This window comes from Chiloscyllium plagiosum, chromosome 38 (assembly GCF_004010195.1).
Source record: "Chiloscyllium plagiosum isolate BGI_BamShark_2017 chromosome 38, ASM401019v2, whole genome shotgun sequence".
NCBI classification, from domain to species: Eukaryota; Metazoa; Chordata; class Chondrichthyes; order Orectolobiformes; family Hemiscylliidae; genus Chiloscyllium; species Chiloscyllium plagiosum.
The window spans coordinates 19,827,523-19,848,918 of NC_057747.1; the positions used below are offsets into that span (position 1 = coordinate 19,827,523).

General features: G+C 41.0%; 1 protein-coding gene across 1 annotated transcript in view; it reads left to right on the forward strand.

The window, feature by feature from the left end:
* Window positions 1-2,549: 2,549 nt before the first annotated feature.
* The window catches only part of zcchc24 (zinc finger, CCHC domain containing 24), a 261,964-nt gene continuing 243,117 nt past the window's right edge, over window positions 2,550-21,396 (forward strand). The window contains exons 1-2 of the mRNA XM_043679053.1: window positions 2,550-3,182; window positions 8,736-8,936. Of these exons, the coding sequence (XP_043534988.1) occupies window positions 2,949-3,182; window positions 8,736-8,936 (435 nt within the window). The 5' untranslated portion in view covers window positions 2,550-2,948. The remainder of the gene's footprint in view (window positions 3,183-8,735; window positions 8,937-21,396) is intronic.

The following is a 21,396-nucleotide window of genomic DNA, read 5'->3' on the forward strand; positions in this document are numbered from 1 at the left end:
AAAGTCCCGTTATACTTTGAGGTAATTTCCTTCATTGTTCACTGCACTAAATTTACCTAATGTTCTGGCACCCTTTTCATCTGAGGCAATGAATTCCATGAGCCTTTGAGAAAAGTAATTTCTCATCATCTCTGCTTTAAATCTGTTGCCCGTTATCCTAAAACTATGAATTTTTATTTTTACGTTGCCATCTGCTCTACGTTGCCATCTGCTCAATCTCCTTTAGCATCTCCTCTCATTCTTTTAAACTGTAGCTTATTGTTACCCTCAAGAAGGTGGTGATAAGCTACCTCCGCCTGAGAGGTCATTGATTTAACATTTTATCTGAAAGGGAGTACTACCAACAGTGCAGCACTTCTTCAGCATGGCACTGCATTGACATGTTAACTGCAGTGAGTGTGGAGAAGATTTGTTTAAGTGCATGGCCCCTTTAATTTTTCCATGCAGCCATGCAAGTACAGTAGCTCAAAGGGGCAAACTTGTGTGCAACTTCTCTGGCAACAATCAGTTTGCTGTGTGGCCTTCCACCAAACATTGGTGTCAACCTGGATTATATACAGAAGTCTCTGGAGTGCTGTTCAAACCACCACTCTGACTGACAAGCCAGAGAGCTATAACTGAACCACATAAATAATACATAAATATAATAAAGCTTAATTGATATGGAATGTGACATTTACACCAGTTATTATTCCACATAGAAAATACATTGAAATAAAAATAAAACAATTGAAGAAAGTACAGTTTTATTTTGACACATGTTTTAGATATGAGAACCAGAGAACATTTGGGAGAAAGTAAGAACTGTAGATGCTGAAAATCAGAGTTCAGAGCATGGTGATGGAAAAATACAGCAGGTCAGGCAGCATCCGAGAAGCAGGAGAATCGACGTTCCGGGCGTAAGCCCTGCATCCTCATTCCTGATGAAGGGCTGAAGCCCAAAACGTTGATTCTCCTGCTCCTTGGATGTTGCCTGACCTGCTGTGCTTTTCCAGCACCACACTGTCAACAGAGAACATTTGATTTGATTCGACTTATTGTAGCTAAGCAGAGTGAAAAGTTTTGTTCTGTGTGCAGTACAGGCAGATCATAACTATTGAGGACAAATAGATCATAGGGTGTTTCGACAGATTTGAAGCAAAGCTTTTTGACTGAGCACAGGTGAGAGAGAGAGGTGAAGGCAGATTCAATCTCAGCTTTCAAAAGAAAAGTGGATAGTTATCTGAAAACAAAAATGAAGTGACAGGCCAAGAGGAAAAGGTGGGGAATGCGTACTAGGTAAATGGCTGTTAGGGAGAGCCAGCACCAAGGCAGTGGGTCAAATGGCCTCTTTATTAACTTAAGATTGTAATTGTCAACCTGAAAACAACTGTTTTCTGTACACGAAACGTGTGTTTATGAAATTGAAACTGATTTATTCTTAGTGTTTTGCCCTGACTGCTGATCTTGTCAGAATGATTTATTCCTCTGTATAAAAACATATGGAGAGGAAAGATGCAGTTTTAGCAATCCCAGTACACGCCAGGAAAACATGCGAAGTTCCACAGTCCTAACCTGAGATTTCCCATTGGATTACCAGAACCAAGCAATTCACGAGGGGCAGTGTTCCTTAATGAGAGTGCAGTCGTTCTTTCTCCTCTGCCGTTTAACTCTTGCATAAGAAATCTTTGGGAGTCGGTGTGTGCACACAAAACAAGATTGCATTTTTGTTTAGCCAAGGAACTAAAGCCTCGTTTTTGCTTACATGAGTGAAACGACCCAATTCAAACAACGCCATGAAATGATAAGGTTAGCAAATATTCCCAACGGGGGGGAGAATCGCCCCCTCGCTTTTGATTTTGTCCTGCACAGATCTGGAAATCTTCTTGGGAAGTTTGAGCTCCTCCGGATACACTTTCCCTATGCTGGGTTTGAGAATGCAAAATTCCCAAATGGGGGAGTTCACTCACCTCCCCAGACTGTTGCAAAACGCGCACACTTCCTTGTAAAGCGATCCACTGGCGATAAATTTGATTCTAATCTAAATTTAATTAAACAACGCAGACACCCTACTTATCCGTTACATTGTAAATACAAAGCATAACGTGGGTCTCGTTAGAATCTGTATGGGGTAGGGGTTACATGGACAGGGTGATTTAAATACATATATAATTTATAATGTAAATGAAATTTTTTTTTAAAAAAAGGAAAAGGGTCCAGATGGAATCTGAATGGGGGAGGTGACAGGGTGATTTACACATAACTCATTATGATAAATGAGAGAAGACATTCAGGTAGATTAGAGAAACTGGACTTTCTTCTGAATGTACACTGCAAAACTTCACGGATGACACCGGCTGCATTTAATTCGCCCACTTCAGTTGGGATTTTCAAGGCACAGCAGAAAATCCTCGCAAACTCCAGAGGAGGGTGGGACTACATTCCCGTACAATGGAGAAGGAGCAGCAGCAGAATGAGGAGGAGGGGAGGGGGGGCTGTAGCTAGAGCTGGGACTTGAAGCCTCTTTTTTTTTCCCCCTGTAGAGAGTACTCACACTCACACTCATACACACACACACACACAACCCAGGAGCCGCCAGCGACTCCAGTGAAATGTATCAAAGCTGATGATGCACTTCCGGGTGCCTCTCTGATTGGCTGCTCAGAAGTAACTCTTCCCTTGGGAGAAATAGCGGATCAGTCTGAGGCTCTCTCTCCCAACACCACCCCCCCTCCACCAAAAAAAAAGAGAAACTTACTGACAACTTCCCAAACAACACAGCTACAGGCAACTAAACAACAACAATAACACGAGCCGGACTGGCTCCTCTGGGCAGCAGCGGCCAACGTTGGCTTGGGACTTTGTGACTTTCTCTACAATCACACACACACACACACACACTCTCTCTGACTTTGTCAAACAAGGAGAGGGAGAAGGCGAGCCAGCAGCAGCAGCAGCAGCAACTCAGGATGAGTCTACTGTCAACGATCGACACCAGCGCCTCTGTCTACCAGCCAGCCCAGCTCTTAAACTGGGTCTATCTGTCTCTGCAGGACACTCACCAGCCGAGTGCTTTTGATGCTTTTAGACCGGAGCCGTCATCCCAGCACCACGACCTGAACTACACCAAAGCTGCCGCCGACCTGGGAACTTCGCTCTATTCCAACTATCTCAATAACTTTTCCCAACTCCACAGGAACGAGGTGCGAATTCCCTTCGAGCACACCCTTAATCCAGCGAAATCTGCGGGCGTGATTAAACATGTTTTTAAATTTAAATATAGACTTTGATTGTTGTAAGGGGAGGGAGAGAAATTTGAAATGGAAACTTTTTCTGCGAATTTTTTTTCCCTTAACACCCGCCATTAGACTGCGTGGGATATATATATACATTATAGAGAGAGAGAGAGCGGAGACCTTTGGGCAACATTTCTGGGACTGTGTTGAAGTATTATTTGTAAATTGTATTTATTTGTTAGGGGAGCTTACTTTATCTCTATGCAGAACCTTCTCTGGACGTATTGGCTAATCATTGACCTCTGTTAGTGCCATTATTGGAGTTAGTGCCCTGTTACTGTCTCCGCCTGTCAGCCATTGGGAGTTTGCGTGTTCACTTTCATATTTAAAGTCCGCCGTTCGTCTTGAAATTAAAAAAAATTCGCCTTAAATTCCACCCGCAGTTCGCCCCCCCCCCCCCGTGGTTGACAACGTGCAATGGATTGCTTTAGTGCGTAATACCTTTTCAACTCGCGGGATGTCGAGGGAGACCTGGCAAAGTTTTATTGTCTGTGAATCGGGATGTTTTGGTTGGGTTCCAACTCGGATTGGGTGTTAGACGCCAAGTCTAATCCCCACATCCCACACACTGCCCCCCCCCCCAAAAAAAAAATCAAGATCGAAAAGTAATGGCAGGACACAAGTCCTGGTTGGTGTGTAATCTGTATCCTGTCCAGTGAGACTGTCCAGGGAGTGGTGGGGGAAGAGGCTGGTCAGTTTTCACTCAGTCTGTGAACTGAGATTCTTGGTTGGAGGTTAAGAAGAAAGCGCCAAGTCATCTCTTGCCTGTTGCTGCCCCCGCCCCCTTTACTAAGTCTGCAGTTGGAAAGTTGGGAGGTGAGGTTGGATCTGAAAAACGCACTGACAGACATTGCGGGGGGGGGGCGTTGGGTGGAGTGAGCTGAAAGCACTGTCCTGTTTTACAAACTCCCATTGAAAAGTACGGATTTTTTCTTTCTGGCATTGTCCCTTTTATAATTTAAAAAAAAAACGCATACACGTTCCTAGGGGAGTTGATGATAAACTTTCTGGTTCATGAAGTACGATTTGAAAACAGCATGGACCTGAGTTAGAGGAGACAACTCAAAGTTCACCAGATTGGGACAAAGTTCGAGATTGGATGTATATAGTTTCCCACCAAAGAGTGATTTCTATCTGGAATAACTCACCACAAGGGCAATTGATTCAAGGTCACCTCAAACCTTTAAATGACATCTTTTTAACCATTCAGAAAGCTGATTGAACATTGTCGTGATACTTTTCAGAGGGGTGGCTAAGCAGGACAAATCTGCCACTAATAGATACCCCGTAGATCCTAATCAGTCAATCTCACTCTTCCCTCCATAACCCAGATTATTGAAGCCTCTTCTGCCGTTTCCTTATTCATGCCAAGCCCTGTTCATCCCAAGCATCCACTTCCCTTAAACAATACACTATTTAAATTCTCAAACTTGTTTTCAGATCAACCCCCATCTCCCCAGGTTCATTCAACTCATATTCTGGATCAGTGGTGCTGGAAGAGCACAGTAGTTCAGGCAGCATCCGAAGACAGGCAAAATCCGAGGACAGGCAAAATCCACTCATAGCTGTAACCTTGACCACCTCCACTAACCTGCATTCCTTTGATTCTGGGCTCAAACACAACCTGAATTTTCATCTCTCCATCAGTGATAGCTTGGTGCTTCGCTTGTTCAGAATGTAAACTCTGAAATTCACTCAGTAAGTTGCTCTGCCTCTCGAACATGCTTTTAGAGTCGTAGAGATGTACAGCACGGAAATACACCCTTCGGTCCAACTCATCTATGCCGACCAGATATCCTAAATTAATCTAGTCCCATTTGCTAGTACTTCGTCCATATCACTCTAGACCATTCCTACTCATGTACCCATCCTATTGCCTTTTAACTGTTGTAATTATACCAGCCTGCACCACTTCCACTGGCAGCTCATTCCATAAATGCTCTACCATTTGTGTGAAAAAGTTACCTCTTAGGTCCCTTTTAAATCTTTCTCCACTCACAGTCAACTAATGCCCCTCTATTTCTGGACTCCCCCACTCTAGGGAAAAGACCTTGTCAATTTACCCTATCCATTGCCTCTCATGATTTTATAAACCTCAATGTTAAAAGGTTCACACTTCTAGCTGTTTGCCCCATAGGGCTCAGTGTCAAACTTTGCTTTAAGCTGCTCCTGTGAAACTACTTTGAATTGTGTAAAAGGCACAATTGAAAGGTAACTCTGTTGTTGAATTATGGATGGAGTGGGACAGATTGGTCACTTGTTATCCTTTTGTCCTCCAAATGGCACACTCTAACGAGCTGTTTACTTCATAAACAACTTGACAAATTTAGTGCCTTTTTAATACAATGTAGTTTTACACTGGATTCACACTTGAGTGAGGGGGGTGAAATGAATTTTTTTTTGCCAACTAGTTACTCATCACTAGTTGCCCTGGAGGTCTCCAGTCCCTTTGGTGTATGTAGATCCATAATGCCATTAGAGATGGTGCTCCAAGATTTTGACTCAGCAGTAGTTTTGATCTAGTCTGGTTTTTAGGGAAGCTTTCAAATGGTGGTGTTCCCATGCATCTGCTGTCTTTGTCCTCTGAGGTCATGAGTTTGGAAGATACTGTCGAAGGAGCCATTGTGGATTGCTGCATTGCTTCTTGGAGATGGTACACACTGCTGCGACACAGCAGAGTCGGTGGTGAGGGAGTGAATATAACAGCATGGAAAAGGGCCCTTTAGGCTATTGTATCCATACTGGCCATCAAGCATCTATCGATTCTAATCCCGTCTTTCAGTGCTTGAATGTTCAAAGTGGTGGACAGGGAGTGCCAATCAAGTGGGCTTTGTCCTGAATGATGACAAGCTTCTTGAGTGTTGTTGGAGCTGCACCCATCCAGGCAAAGGGGGAGTTTTCCATCACACTCCTGACTCATGCCTTGTGGATGATGGGCAGGCTTTGAAGACTGAGCAGGTGAGTTACTCACTGCAGTATTCCGAGTCTCTGACCTGTTCTTGTAGCCATGGTATTTTTACACTGATGCAGTGCAGCTTCTGGTTAATAATAATTCTCAGGATGCTGACATTGAGGTATTCAGTGATGGTGGTGGAAAAACAAAATGGAAGAGATTGAATATTGAAGATTTTGAGAGAGACTAACTGTGAGGCTTAGTAACAGAACTGCAGAGTGTAGCACCAAGTTAACTGGAGGAGGAAAGGATTTGAATCAGACCTTAAGTTCAATGGTAACCCTTGTTAATGAAGATTATGTCTAGAAATTTAACTGATCTACACTGCATTTCCCCCCTAAGTATCTACAGAATTAGTGTGTTCTATTGTTTTGCTCCCGCCCTATTTCCGTCCATTTATAAAGCAGGTTTTCTCTCCAGGAAGACGGCTACCTTCTTAAAAGGGTCATTTTAATTGTACATTGTGTGACAGTACAGCTCCGTTAATTGAAAATATCTATCAGGCTAGTGGTAGTTGCCTCTTTATGAAAAGCGCAAGTTTAATTCAATGAGAACCAAACAGGCAATGCTTTGGAAGCTGATACGCTTCAGAAAACCCATGGTAATGTGGATAGTGTCTTTGTACCTATAAGCACTGTCTGTGTGGGAGTGCTCAATGAAATGGGGTGGCAGTTTTGGGGGAATGAGGGGCTGTGTCTAGAGAGGATGAAACAGGACCAATCTCCCCTCATTCTGTCTGGGGAAAGCCAACTGTGAGGGCTAATTTCTAATGTCTCTCATGTAAACACTGAGGAAGTCCTTGGTCTCTTCTAAGCATTTTGAAATAGTTGAAACAGAAAGAGTGTAGAAAATATTTACAAGGATGTTGGAGGGCTTGAGCTACAGGGATAGGCTGGGGTTATTTTTGCTGGAGGTTCGAAGGCTGAGGGATGACCTTTATAGAAGTTTATAAAATCATGAGGGGCTTGGATAGGATGAATAGACAAGGTATTTTCCCCAGGGTAGGGGAGTCCCAAACTAGAGGGCATAGGTTTAAGGTGAGAGGGGAAAGATGTAAAAGGGACCTATTTTTACACGCAGTGTGAAATGGAATGTACATGTGTCCAAGTAATGAGCTGCCAGAAGAAATGGTGGAAATTGGTACAATTCCAATATTTAAAAGTCATCTGGATAGATACATGAATAGGAAGGGTTTAGAGGAAAATGGGTCAAATGCTGGCAAATAGATTTAGATTAATTTAGGTTATCTAGTCAGCATAGTTGCGTTGGACTGAAGAGTCTGTTTCGGTGCTGTACATCTCTGTGACTAAATTCTAAGTCCAAAGTGCAAATACACAAAGAGAGAGCTAGATTGCGGAATTGTTCACAAGGTCGCAAAGAATCACACACCCACTCATCTTACTTAAAAAAAGAAATCCTAAATTCTAAACCTAGCTCTCAGCATTTAATTTCTCTATCATGGTTAATATTAGGATGGATAATCTGAAGCTGCTGCCTCTCCAGAGCAGGAAGCTGGGACTAACAGGGATGTGGAGGCCGAAGGGTTAATTGTCCCTGACCTTTCTGACAGGTCGCTTTATTTAAGTTCACTGCTGCTACTACAAAGCGGGCTTGTAAACATGACAGCTGGACTTTAGTGCAAACCAGTTGTCGCCTCACCTAAAAATAGCTCGGTGTGTGCCAGACAACATTGGATGGGGTGGGTGAGGGGAACTGCATACTCAGCACCAGCCCCTTCTCCCATACCTATCCCCAACCAGTGCTGGGCGTGAACACTAGACACTCGGTGCTTTGATCGCAACTCTATTTATCTGGGCTGGCAAGTGGAAGCCCTGAGTGTTTATTGCGGGGGTCCTAGGGTGGGCTTTCTTTCTTTGTGTATATAAAACAATCAAGCATTTCCCGATTGTCCCTTCATTAATATTCATTGGATGCCAGTGTGAAAATGTACTTTAATCTTATGGGGCAGACAGTCCTGTCTGACCACTGTCCTCTCTGCTCCAAAACGCTGAAGCAGAAAATAACAAACATCCCCTATCCCCCTGCACCCCTATCCTTCCCCACCCCCACAGAACAACAGATTGGCAATATGAGGCGAATTTCAGAAATGTTTCCATTCAGACCCATCTCTCCTGGATAATTGCGTTCATTGTTAGAATACGTGATACCAATACATACCCTGCGTTCAATGTTCTAAAACATTTAGCTTTGTAATTGTTCAGTACTCATACAGTTGCTGACGTGAAAACAGATTTCTTTGATGTGAAATTGTGAGCAATTCGTGTTTGATTGGTAATGGGTTATATTCCTAAAGTGCGGGATGACACTAGACAAATACGCATTAGAGGTCCAGGCACCACAATACAGTGTTGGTCTATATTGTTTGGGGCTCTGGAGATCGGTTTAACTGTTCGTTTTATTACATGTTAAACATTTTCGACAGCCTCGCTGGATCTTAGAGCACTCAGATGCAGAAAGCAAGTAACTGAATATTGTCCATCATCCAGGCTATTACCAGCGGGTTGTATAAGAACGCGTCTCCCTATGGTTCTCTGAGTAATATCGTGGATGGGCTGAGCTCGTTGACCGACCATTTCTCGGATCTATCCTTATCGGCAGAACCCCGTAAACCCGGCAAAAGACCTCCACCCAACTACCTGTGTCACCTCTGCTTCAACAAAGGGCATTATATCAAGGACTGTCCCCAGGTAAGAGCAGTCTGAATATTGTGAGAATCACAACTGGATGATGTTTCCCCAAGCGGTAGAGACATGCTGAATATTAGAGATTTTTGGTCATGGGGGCAATGATTTGTCCAGTCACCAAGTCATAGTGGATTATTTTTAAACTGTGTGTGTCAAAAGCAACAGCAAGTGAAATATTTAATGTTCTTCGAGTGTTGGGTGAATACATTCACATTTTAAAAAATCTCCAAAATATATTTTTAAAATTTTCCCTGTCAAAAATGTGATTTTTAACAGTACAACTAAATCAATAGACAAAGTCATGAGGATTATGACATTGGTTCAATCATTTCGTATTTTCTAAGCTTTGATTGGTTAGTGCTTCCTGGTTTAGCTCTCTGTCTTTTGAGAAATAGATGGAAGGTTTGGCTCCGTTTGCCCTCAGTTATTACACTCCCAAAGAGTCAACACTGGAATGTTATAACTGCATATTTACACCGCCTCAGAGGCAGCTTGCTCAGTCGCTAGAGTCCTGACCAGTTATAATTCCCAGTATCAATTTGACACTGGAACCAGCAAACTTATTTCCAGGCTCCTATTCATGCTGCATTTTTCAGAGTGTGCTGAACTAGTTGAGGTCATTATCACCCAGTTGTCGGAGAGCCACAATAATCAAGGATACCGATTCCATGGAGAAGTGAGCAGGATTGTGGAATTTGTGTAAATGAAAATGGAATTGGTTTACCCAGTCATTGTAAAACATTCGCTAAATGCTTCTTTATTGATCACCACAAATGATGTTTAATGAGGGCAATGTCACAGTGAGCATTAATGTTTACACACTGACATTTTTACATAGTTTTGCTAAAAGGGATTTAATCTCAAAAGATGGTGTTACAGATTGTGACCATTACCCTTAGTGGCAACTGTCGCCCGCATTGGCTGTTAAGGACCAAATGAGATTTATTCTGAATTCTGTACGGCTCCCATTTGTGGATGCTTGTGCCTTTGTAAGGACTTTGCCAAGTTTCCCATTAGACTGATTTTACTATTTTGAAAAAGACGTTGGTTTGGAGGTCATCAGAGATCAGTAATGGGAAATGCTCAAGTTGTGTCTCATTCTGCAGGAGGTCTGGACAAACAGCCTGGAACCTGGGCTGTCAGTCTGAAGCATAATAAAATCCAGATGCCTGATCCTAATCCACAGAGACTATCCCTTCAGTCAGGGTTTGTGCTCTGTCTTCCCCCACCTCCTTGCTTCTAACCATTAGAGTTGAGACAGGTTCGAAACATCAGACATCAAACAGATCAAGAGAATCCAGAACACCCAACACTGGCTCTGCCTTTTGGAAGCTGGATCAGGCACTACATTGGGGTATGGAGAAAAATAAAAGTCAGAATTGCGGTTTTAATCAGCCCAAGTGTTTAATGCTCTGAGTCAAAACAATCCTTGGTTTTTGTCAACAGAATTTTGTTAGATCTATAACAGAGTTGCATGAAAATAAACATTGATTTTGGTTAAAAGACTGAATAAACGCAATGTACATTCTTCATAGTAGTAATCTGCACATTATTAGCATTTCATCCAGTTTATCAACGTCTTATTTAGCGTATGTGATATTTTCCCATTAAGTTTACTGAATGGCTATAATGTTGCATAAACAAAAAAAAGATTTAAACAAAGATTACTGTTCTCTCAAAATATTTAGACACATCACTGTTAAGTAACATATTATTTCAATATTAGGTGCAGTTTGATATTCATGGTTACATCTTTAATTCAAGGCTCATTGACTAATTTACCAGTTGTAACTTCAACTCTATTTGCAGTTTTGTGTTAATATCTTAAGTTCACTTTGAAAGTGATAAATGGTTTCAGTCCTTTAAGAATTAATACACTGTGCTTCATGACAACAGTCGCAATCAGTCTTACCTTCTAATTGCCTCCCATTGATGTCAATTGTCAACAATGAAATTAATTGTTAATTATGATAGTTTCTTCCCATTATGTTTAATATTAAAGCTCATGAATACTTGCATGTAATTTGATTAATGAGAAACATGGGTAATTTACTGGTAATGGGTGAAAAATAACATGGCTGGATTTGTTGGTGGAGGCAAAAAGGCCATTTAGTTGTGCGTGATAAGACTTCCAGATCTAAAGAAAACAATGAAGCCCTTGTCTCTTGTGATGCATTAGTAGTGTACCTACCTCTGAGTCAGTGTTCAAGTCCCACATGTTTCAGAAGTCATAGTATTTCTGTACAGGTTGATTAAAGAAATGTTAAAGCCTATGGATTCATTTACATAGACAATCACAGGTTTTTAAATTACTTCATTAGTGACTTCACCTGATGAAGGAGTGGTGCTTTGAAAGCTTGAGAGTTGAAATATACCTATTAGGCTATAACCTGGTGTTGTGTGACTTCTGGGCTACATCTTTAGAAGATTGTGTTTCCAAATAAGCTGAGTTTTTCCAGCACACTTTTTTTTTAATTAAAGGTTTAGACTAGTGCTTCCTATTCATATTTAAAGTCATTGTCCCTATAAGGTTTGTACTAGGCTCACTGTTTCCACTGGTATTGCTTACAGGTATTGAAGAATCTAAAATGTGGTTGAGAGCTTTCAGTGTTAAAGTCAAAGCTCCAGGACAATCGCTGAACTGAGGAGTTAAAGAGGCAACTATTGAACTCAATTATATTAAATTACTTTGCTTACTGGAAGCTGCCTGGGTAGAAGCCAGGTTATCTCAAGGTCAGTCAGGAAAATTTGTGTCTTTTTTTTTAAGGCAAGTATTTAGTTGAGCAGTGGTGCATTCTACAAAGTATAACTCTACAGTGTGATGAGAATTTGTGAGAACTCCAATCTGCCATTTTTCTATGAATAAAGTACAGGCTACAGACTTGTTTGGAAATGTATCAGGTATACAATGTATAGTTTGGTTATCAAACCATGTGGACCAAGACACCTTCGGGTCTCTTGACTGCTGCTGATGAAACTGGCTGTAGAATGGTAATAGAATGTTACGGCAGTCTCGTTAGTATCAAAATTAGTGAAGAAAATCAAACTGGAGCACTGCCATCCATTGACATTGCTTGAAATTATAGGTGTACAGACATCAGGGTGAGCAGAAAGGTAGGCAATAGTGCAGTACTCCTCATAGGCACATAACATAACATTTACTGCAGATGCTTCCATTTTGTTGAAGTCAATCCCTGCTGTATCTCTGCAGGAAGCATTGCTTTAGAGGGGTAGAAGAAGAAACTGATCAAGAATTTACTTTGTCACAAGGACACAACTTACTTGCAGCTGCGTTCAATCTTAGATGTAATTGTGTAACTGGACAACATTTGTTGGATGATCCTGAGTGTGCAATGAATTGCACTGACAGCCAATTTAGGATTGTCGGCTGATCTTGTAATGCGATACACAAGTGTGTCCTGGATGATACATATATTAGTTCACAGGGTCCTGTTTGTTTGCAGACAGCAGAAAAATATGTACATGTATTGTGACTGTTTCAACTCAACAAAATATGTGACAGGCATTCAGCGGTTCTCAGGGCAATGCATTGCCCTATCAGAATCAAATGCATGGTTTAAAGCACAAATAAAGTACTGGCAATGGAATTGAAGTGTGAGATAATGCACTTGGAGTGGGCAAATAAGGCAAGGAACTATACAGTGAATGGTAAGCACCTAGAAAGCACAGAAGATCAGCAGGGTATAGGTGTTTATATTCATAGATCCCCGAAAGTAGCAGGACCGGTCAATAGGTGGTTAAAAAGACATACAGGATTTGTGTCTTTACTAGCTGAGGGACATAATCCAAGAACAAGGAGGTTATGTTTGAATTGTATAAAACACTGTTTTGGCTACACCCGGAGTAAAGTTCTGGTCATCACGTTTCAGTAAAGGTGTGATAGCACTAGAGAGGGTGCGGAGGGGGTTTACCAGGATGCTGCCTGAACCAGAAAGTCTAAGCCATGAGGAAAGATTGGAAAGGCTGGGGTTGTTTTCCTTAGAACTGCAAAGGTTGATAAAGATACATGAGATTGAGGAACATAAATAAAGTATTGAAAGGCATAGTTTCCATTGGTTAGAGGGGTCAATAACCAAAAGGCATGGATTTAAGTAAAGAGATAGAAGGCTAAGAGGAGAAACATTTTTTCATTTCAAGTGTGGTGGGAGTCTGGAATTCACTGCCTGAAACTGTCTTTGATTCAGAAGCCCATATATCATTTAAATAGTACACTACTTGCATTGCCATATCCTCTAGGGCTACTGGCAAAAGCTGGAAACTGTAAATAATGTAGTCTAATCTTTGTTGAGTTGATGGCCCAAATGGCTGCCTTCTGAGCTATGAATGTTTGAATCTACTGATTTCCGTTTTGCTCTGGTATTTTCGCAATGTGTCCTGATGAGTTCAAGATGAAAATCTTTGACAACGTGTTACATAGGAGCCATCTGTAATAGAAAACATAATTTCTGTTCTACCTTCTGGGTTCCTGTTGATGTCAGAACTCGGGAACAAAGCGTAGTGTTCTGTTGGATGAGTAAGTGGAACAGCAGCCAATCCCCAATCTCTACTCCCTGAAATTTGGAACATCTTATAAATGGAAGGTCCCCAGAATACCAAAAAGCTTTATTGCTAATTATGATTCCTTTCCCCACTGCTTCTCCCTCTCTCTTCTGTTCCTACAATCTCCTAGAACTCCAATTGCTATGAACATTTTGGCTAATGAAGAGCTTTATGTCAGTAATACAGAGGTAGGCAGATTGGTTTAATTCAACTGTGGAAGTTTCCTTCTGTTATAAGTTCATGTGCTAACCTATGATTTGACATGCCCTGTTATGACTTTGTCAAAATTAGACATTCGTCAACAAAGGAATGATGGAGGAATTTATTCTATGACACAGTTGGTGTGACAGCCAGTTTTACTAAATTAAGAGGATCGGCAGCTCCGAGCATGAATTTTTTTAGTGCAAGTTTTTCTTTCTCTGTTCGTTTGTCATGCACTTTATTTCACCATTTAATACGGCTAGATAAGTCCGAAATAAAAACAAAACTGCAGGTGCTAGAGATCTGAAACAGACAAAAGCATAAATTGCTGAAGAAACTTAGCAGGTCTGGAAGCATTTCTAGAGGGTGAACAGTCATCTGAAGTAGGATCAGTGGACTCAATGTTAATAGTTTTCTCCCCACAGTTGATGCTGCCAGACCTGTTGAGTTTCTCCAGCAACTTATGTTCATGGTTAGATAAGTGTCTGATGCAGTGAGTACAGTGTTGTCTATTGATATTGCGCCTCTGCAAAAGAACGTACTGACACTCACTTTTTATTCCTACCCACCCTGTTAAGGAAATAAACAAAAGGGAAGCAGCTCCTGGTAATAATTAGCAAAGCCGGTGTGTAAAAGTTGGACCAAATCCATTAAAGTAAATAAATGCTCCAATTTCACAAAGAATCAAGACTCTGATCAAGTGCCAGTTTTGAGGCTCCAATTCATCCATCTGTGTCTTTCCTTTGATCAAATGCACCAAAGTAATCTAAAATCCATATTGAGAGGGAACACCATTTCAAAAGTAAAATAAGCCAAGAATATTCATTTTCTTTCAGTTTTAGGATTTATTTTTTTCAATGTTCACCATTGCTCACTTTTCTATTGAAGCCAAGCAATAGATTCCTGTAATATCACCTTGAAAACTCTATACTTTAGTTGTTTCAGTTTTCATACAAGATGTAGGTAGTGAATACATGCTTTTGAAAATGGTCTGCTGAAAATTGAGAAGAAAGTATGTAATGGAACTAAATTTGGATTTCAGGTTTCATTATATGTGGCTCTTTGTTGATTAAAATTTAATTCTGTTTAATTTTTTGTTCACAATGCTCCTGTGAAGCAACTTGGGATGTTTATTTAATTTGATTTGATTTATTATTACTCACGTGCCTAGGTAGAGTGAAAAGTTTTGTTTTGTGTGCAGTACTGGCAGATCATACCATATGAAGATCACAGGGTGATCGAACAGAACGAGGGATGCAAAGTTACGGCTGCAAAGAAGGTGCACAAAAAGCAAGATCAACATTAGATTTGAAATTTGAGAGGTCCATTCAGAAGTCTAATAACAGCGGGATACAATCTGTTCTTGAACATGTTGGTACATGTGTTTAAACTTTTGTATCTTCTGCCCGATGGAAGAGATTGTAACCGGGGTGGGAGGGGTCTTTGATATTGACTGCATTTCTGAGGCAGAGAGAAATGTAGATGGAGTCAATGGATGGAAAGCTGGCCTGCGTGTTCACAGCTCTCTGTAATTTCTTATAGTCTTGGGCAGAGCAGTTGCCGTAACCAAGCTGTGATGCATCCAGATAGAATACTTTCAGTGGTGCGTCTATAAAAGTTAGTGAGAGGCCTTATGGGTATGCTGAATTTCCTTAGCTGCCTGAGGAAGAAGAGGCATTGATGAGTTCACAGACTTTGTCACTAAAATTTAGACCCTCAATTTCAATGTTTCTGCCACTTGGCCAGGCCTAATTCACCAGACCAAACTTCCCAAAAGGTTCTTGCTTGCCTTAACCAGGGACATGCATCATTTCCCAGTTTCTCCCCTATCTGACTTCACTGCCTCTCTGTCATCACCTTAACCATGACCCTGTATTTTGTTCCCTTGGCCTTACTCTGTCCAAACTATTGGCAATCTAAATTCCCTTCTTGTTGGTTGTTACTGTTAACAATTGACTGTTCTTTCCCTTCAGGTGCTTACAAGTGTCTCTGACAGCAAGCAGCCTCAATGGCATTCATGCACACAAGAAACCCTGTCCGCTTCAAAGTCTTTGAGCAGGTTGTCACTGTCCAAATCTGTGTCCATCTTTGCTTTTGATTCTCCTATGCTCTGTAAACCAAAGGAATAGGCTGTGGTAACTTGGGGAACACCATTCTTTATCGAGCACAAGATAGAATGTAGGCCTCAAGTACTACATCAGCCAGTACAGAGATTGAGCCTACTGTAGCCACCCAGCCAACCTAACTAACTGACCACATACTAGCAGCCCCACCCCACCCCAATCACCCACCCTTATCAATTGATATCCTATGTGGCTGTGAATACGGTGAACATTCCACCACCCTTTCACATTTCCCTCAACCTCTCTACTGTCTTTTACACAATAGGCTGGCACGGTGGCTCAGTAGTTAGCGCTGCTGCCTCACGGGAGCCAAGTTTAATTCCAGCCTTGGGCGGCTGTTGGTGTGGAGTTTGCACATTCTCGCAGTGTCTGCTTGAGTTTCCTCTGAATGCTCCAGTATTCTCCCAGTCCAAAGATGTGCAGTTTAGGTAGATTGGCCATGCTAAATTGTACATAGTGTCCAGGAATGTGTAGGTCAGGCAGGTTAGGCCTAGGATATGGGTTGGGGTCTGGGTGGGATGCTCTTCAGAGGGTCAGTGCAAACTTGATGGGCCAAATGGCCTGCTTCCACACTGGAGGGATTCTATGATGATTTCAATACTTGTGCAGTTGAACTGGTTCATTGAAGATTAATAAAACAAAACAACATGAAGTATGCCCTTTAGAGGGTCGGTGTGGACCTTTTGACTGAATGGCCTGTTTCCACACTTTAGGGATTGTATGAATCAGTCACAGTATTCTGCTCTTTCCCAAGCTCTACTGTCCAGTTTGGTGACATTATCCTCACTGGTCTCCATCTTTTCCTGTCCACTGTTAGCCTGAGAATCATCTGCATTGACTCTGCTGTTGTCTCTGATTCATTGCCAATACCTTTCACAACAAAGGATCTATCCTTGGGACTTACCACTTTTCATTTTGGTGTATCTATTCCCAATGTCTTCAAGATGGTGTACAAGAACATGTGCTTATGTGACAGTAAGGACTGCAGATGCTGGAGGGCAGAGGCAAAAGATGTGAAGCTGGAAGAGCACAATCACACATACTTTTTTACCCTCAAACTGGCTGATGGTACAAAATTATAGTAGTGTGCTATGTTCTAAATTAAACTATGGGCAATTAATCTGTTCTGTACTGGTTCATGTGCAGTGCTTTATAGGTGTGCAGACTTACATTTATGCTGTTTGCCATGACTACTGCCCCACCCCAATTAAATGTGCATCAGACACATATATCCATTTGCCTCTGATTCTCCTGAGCCACTTAAAGCCAAGGAATAGGCAGTGGATATGTGTTACCGGCTTCCATTTTCTGGCTTTGTCCTACTTTACATTGCTTTAATGGTCATCCATTGCACAAATCCCTGATGAGGAGCTGAATGACTTAGAAAGTAAACCTTTCTGGGCTGTAGAAAATTGGCAAAATATGATTTGAGGACTGATGTCAGGAGTCAGTATGACCAGTAAAAGGATTGATTTTTCTGGGTAGAAGAATTCAGCTCAGTTCTAATTGGTGTGTTTTTGGCGTGTGTCTGTGTGTGTGGTGCTTGATCTAGCAATAGCATTAACCTCAAATGCAGCCTTTTCATGTACGTGTTGCCCATGATGGCACCATTTGTCAACACCATGTCAGCTTCCATATGCATGTGGAATATCACCTGAGCTCCCTCTCCCCACAACTTCTGTCTGACCATCAGTTGACTCTGATTTCTCGCATTGCTTGATCACCTTCCTCCTCGTCCATCCTCCTCCTCCAAGGCACCCCTCAAAATCTACTACTTTGGTCAAGTATTTTGGTGATTGGTCCTAACATCTCTTCTGGTTCTGTGCCAAATCATGTTTGCTACCATTCCAGAGAACCACATTTTACCATGATTTGGAGATGCCGGTGTTGGACTGGGGTGTACAAAGTTAAAAATCACACAACACCAGGTTATAGTCCAACAGGTTTAATTGGAAGCACTAGCTTTCGGAGCGCTAACCACCTAATGAAGGAGCGATGCTCCTAAAGCTAGTGTGCTTCCAATTAAACCTGTTGGACTATAACTTGGTGTTGTGTGATTTTTAACATTTTACCTTGTTCAACTTTACGAATTAAAATAATTGTTATGATTTACATGTCATCTTAATGTTGTAGTTTTGCTACTGAGTTAATCTTAATGTAATTTGTAATTCAGTGCAGCAACTGTGGTAAGTTGTTGGTCAACTATGCAAAGATGCTGTTTGTCCTTAAAAATCTAGCTGGTTCACAGTTGTTTAGTTACCTGCTTAACCAGACCTACACGTGCTTTGCAATGTGTTGTATAGTGTAAACATCAAATAAAGTCAATCCATTGTTTACTTTCATTTGAGGAAAGAAGATGAGCATTAAATACAGCCTTGTTAGAGTTGACTACATCTCAAATAGAAATTATTGTCTGCTGAGAATCTAGACCAAGAATCTCCAAACCATGTATTAGCCGCACCATCTTGGCCATTCATCTGATTTATGCATACATTTTGTATACTCTCTATCTGAATTCCAAAGACCTGGAGTTTTGTAAAGACTTTGTTTTGTATGCTGTATCTTTATGTGATGAATACTAAACCAGTGTGCAGTGTTTATACCTTGAAATGATGTATATGATCAAATTGTGAATTTAAATTCTACATGTAGCTCTCAAATCTCTCTGCTGTGCATAGGGGTTACATAGTTCAAAATGCTTGAACAGCCCATGTCTAATGTATTTCTTGGATGTTCACTAGCTCAAGTTATGAATCCTGGTCCAGTAGTTAATTCTTCTAATTTATTCCTAATCTTAGTAGGATTTTCATTATGTTGCCTCGAGCATGTACCATTGTCTGGTTAATTTAAGAATGAACAATCTGTTGGGTATGTGGATCTTCCAGGTGACTGAGAGTTAATTTGTTTCATGGTCTGGTCTGCATGTTTTGGGGTGCTATTTCTTCTCCACTGGGTAGCATGGATGATGGAATCATGGACTTACATCACCTTGGGATGGCATGACATGGATTTATCACCTGGATTTGGCAACTATATCATTTGAGTGGGCTGCACATAAAATGCAACCAGCAAACTACAGGCAAATGACCAAGTGTTGGTCTGCACCTTCAGCAACCTTCTACTCCACGTGCCTTTGCTTTTTCACTTGTTGTTCCCTTGGCTGCAAAAGTCTGAGAGAACTAAGATGTAGTGCATTTTAACGTAAGGAATCCTGATGGGAGACAGAGTCACTTCAAAGTTCCTGGAGCAAGTGAAAAGCCATGGACATGATGAAAGAGGGATCCAACTTCATGAAAGTTGGTCAATTCAAGGACATGTGACTATAGTGATACAGTACAGCAAGATTACGCAGAAATCAATTGGATTAATCACTAATTGGACATGGTGGTGATTGACAAAACCAAATGAAGTTTCTGGTCCTCTGCTATTGGTGGTGCTGGAACATATATATTTACATAAATACTGAACATCTCAGTTTAATAATTCACTGATAGCATAGAACTGCTGACAGTGCAGCATACCCTCAGTGTGACATGGGAGTGCGTGTCCAGCAAGCCTTAAACTCAACCCTCAGATTGAAGTTAATAAGAGTTGATAGGGAGGTGCTGGAAAAGCACAGCCAGTCAGGCAAATTCCGAGGAGCAGGAGAATTGACGTTTTGGGCAAAAGCCCTTCATCAGGAATAAGAATCCTACCTGCTAGGTTTAGCTGACATCATTCTCAGGGGTTGAAGTAAATTATTGCAAGATCCTCAAGCCTTCCTACATAGTCAGTACATGTTGGATAACACTGTCCCAATTCTCCATTCCTTTTAGTGGAAAACTGCAGCATTTTCTCTGTTTTTCCTGGCCTGGCATTGGCTACCTGCTAAACTGTGCAATTTTGCCTCGATATTGCGACAAGTTTAATATCATGATGCCAAAATGGCATTCGAAAGTGTCTTGGTACATGACTTAGACCTGAACCACTGATCTGGTTTTAACTTACCCACTTGGCAAAGGTGGGATTAAGGTGGTTTTGGGGTGACTACCACTTCACATCCTTCCCAATTTTTCACACTATTGGAAATTAACGGAGTGTAAAGATACATCTGATCTAAAGCTGTTTCCATTTTGTTGAGTGATCATGGTTAATATATGGTTGAGAGGATCTCCATATCATCTTCTTTACATATTGTAAGAGTTATAAATGAGGTCAAGACCAGTCATGTTCTCATGAAATGTGTATGATTTATATTATACATTTGGATTTCAAAATAGATACAAATGGTTTGTACAATGAAGTTTCTTTTAAAAAAATCAGGAAGCCATTTGGATAGTGACCTAAACACTTCATTTCTATGAAAGCACATGACAAAGACAATACATCTAGCAGATCCTATAGTGTTAATGGATGAAATGTTTGTACTGTTGGGTTTATGACAGGCAGAGTAAGATTAAACTTGACTTCAGAACAGAAGGTACAAAGTCCCAGTACAGAAAATCCGAGATTTCAATTGAGAGGTTAGAGTGCTTTTTCTTTGCAAGAGAATCAAGTTTGTTCAGGGAACCAGTTGCTTCCACAGAATTGGTTTCTAGTTTATGGAATTTCCAACCAGGGAGAGCTTATATAGAAATCTTCATGACGTTAGTGCTGAAGAAGATTTTAGCCAACAGAATTGTGAGAGTTTTATGCCAGTTAACGCAGAAAAGAATTTTTAAAAAAAATAATGTTTCAACAGTTCATAGGAAAGTTTCAGTGATGTAAAGATTTAAAATAGTGGAAAAGGAGTGATATTTCTCTGGGATTGAGTTTCTGTAATAGATGTTGTTGGGAAACCAAATGAAATTTTGTTTTGATGTTTCTGTTAAGATCTATCCAACTGTTCTACATATACAATAAAGTTACATTCTGTTGTTAACGTTTGCAGCCCGTGTGGATATCTTTGAGTGACCAATCACCATGGTACCCGAAAGCAAAAATTAAACACATGATCTATCAAGTGAGGTTTCTGGCACTGATTTGTCCAGTCATCCTGGATCATAAGAATATGTAATGAGGATCTCCACTCCTGAGGTTGGTCACATGTAAAACAAGCATAATCTTTACTATGACGTGTTCAACGTTGACCAAACACTATCCTCAGATCACAACTAAAAATATCATGACTCCTTTGGTTGACAACTGGAATTTAATCTGCCATGGTGCACAAGGTCCAAGTGAGAATGGGCAGAACTCTGAAGTGTGATGCTCAAAATAGCAGCAAAGGTCTCATAACAATGGAGTTTGTGGAGCCTGACACAATGCTGCTAGCCATAACCCTCTTGGTCTTTTATAATTAATCTCGTTGATGCATAACTTTACCAGGAAACCTCTCAGTAAGTGCATTGACACTAAACTAATGTTTAAAGAATTCTAAGGTATGTGTCTATATCCAGATTTAGACACATCAGCAGTTGTTTCATCTTGTTCCACAAACTCACTCTGGTCTGGTTAAAAACCCACATCAACTTGTGCATTGCCACCCTAATCTGAGGACACTACTTCGGTTGTTCCATTTTTATAAAAAAATCCTTGAATATTTTTAACCAGCTGTCAAA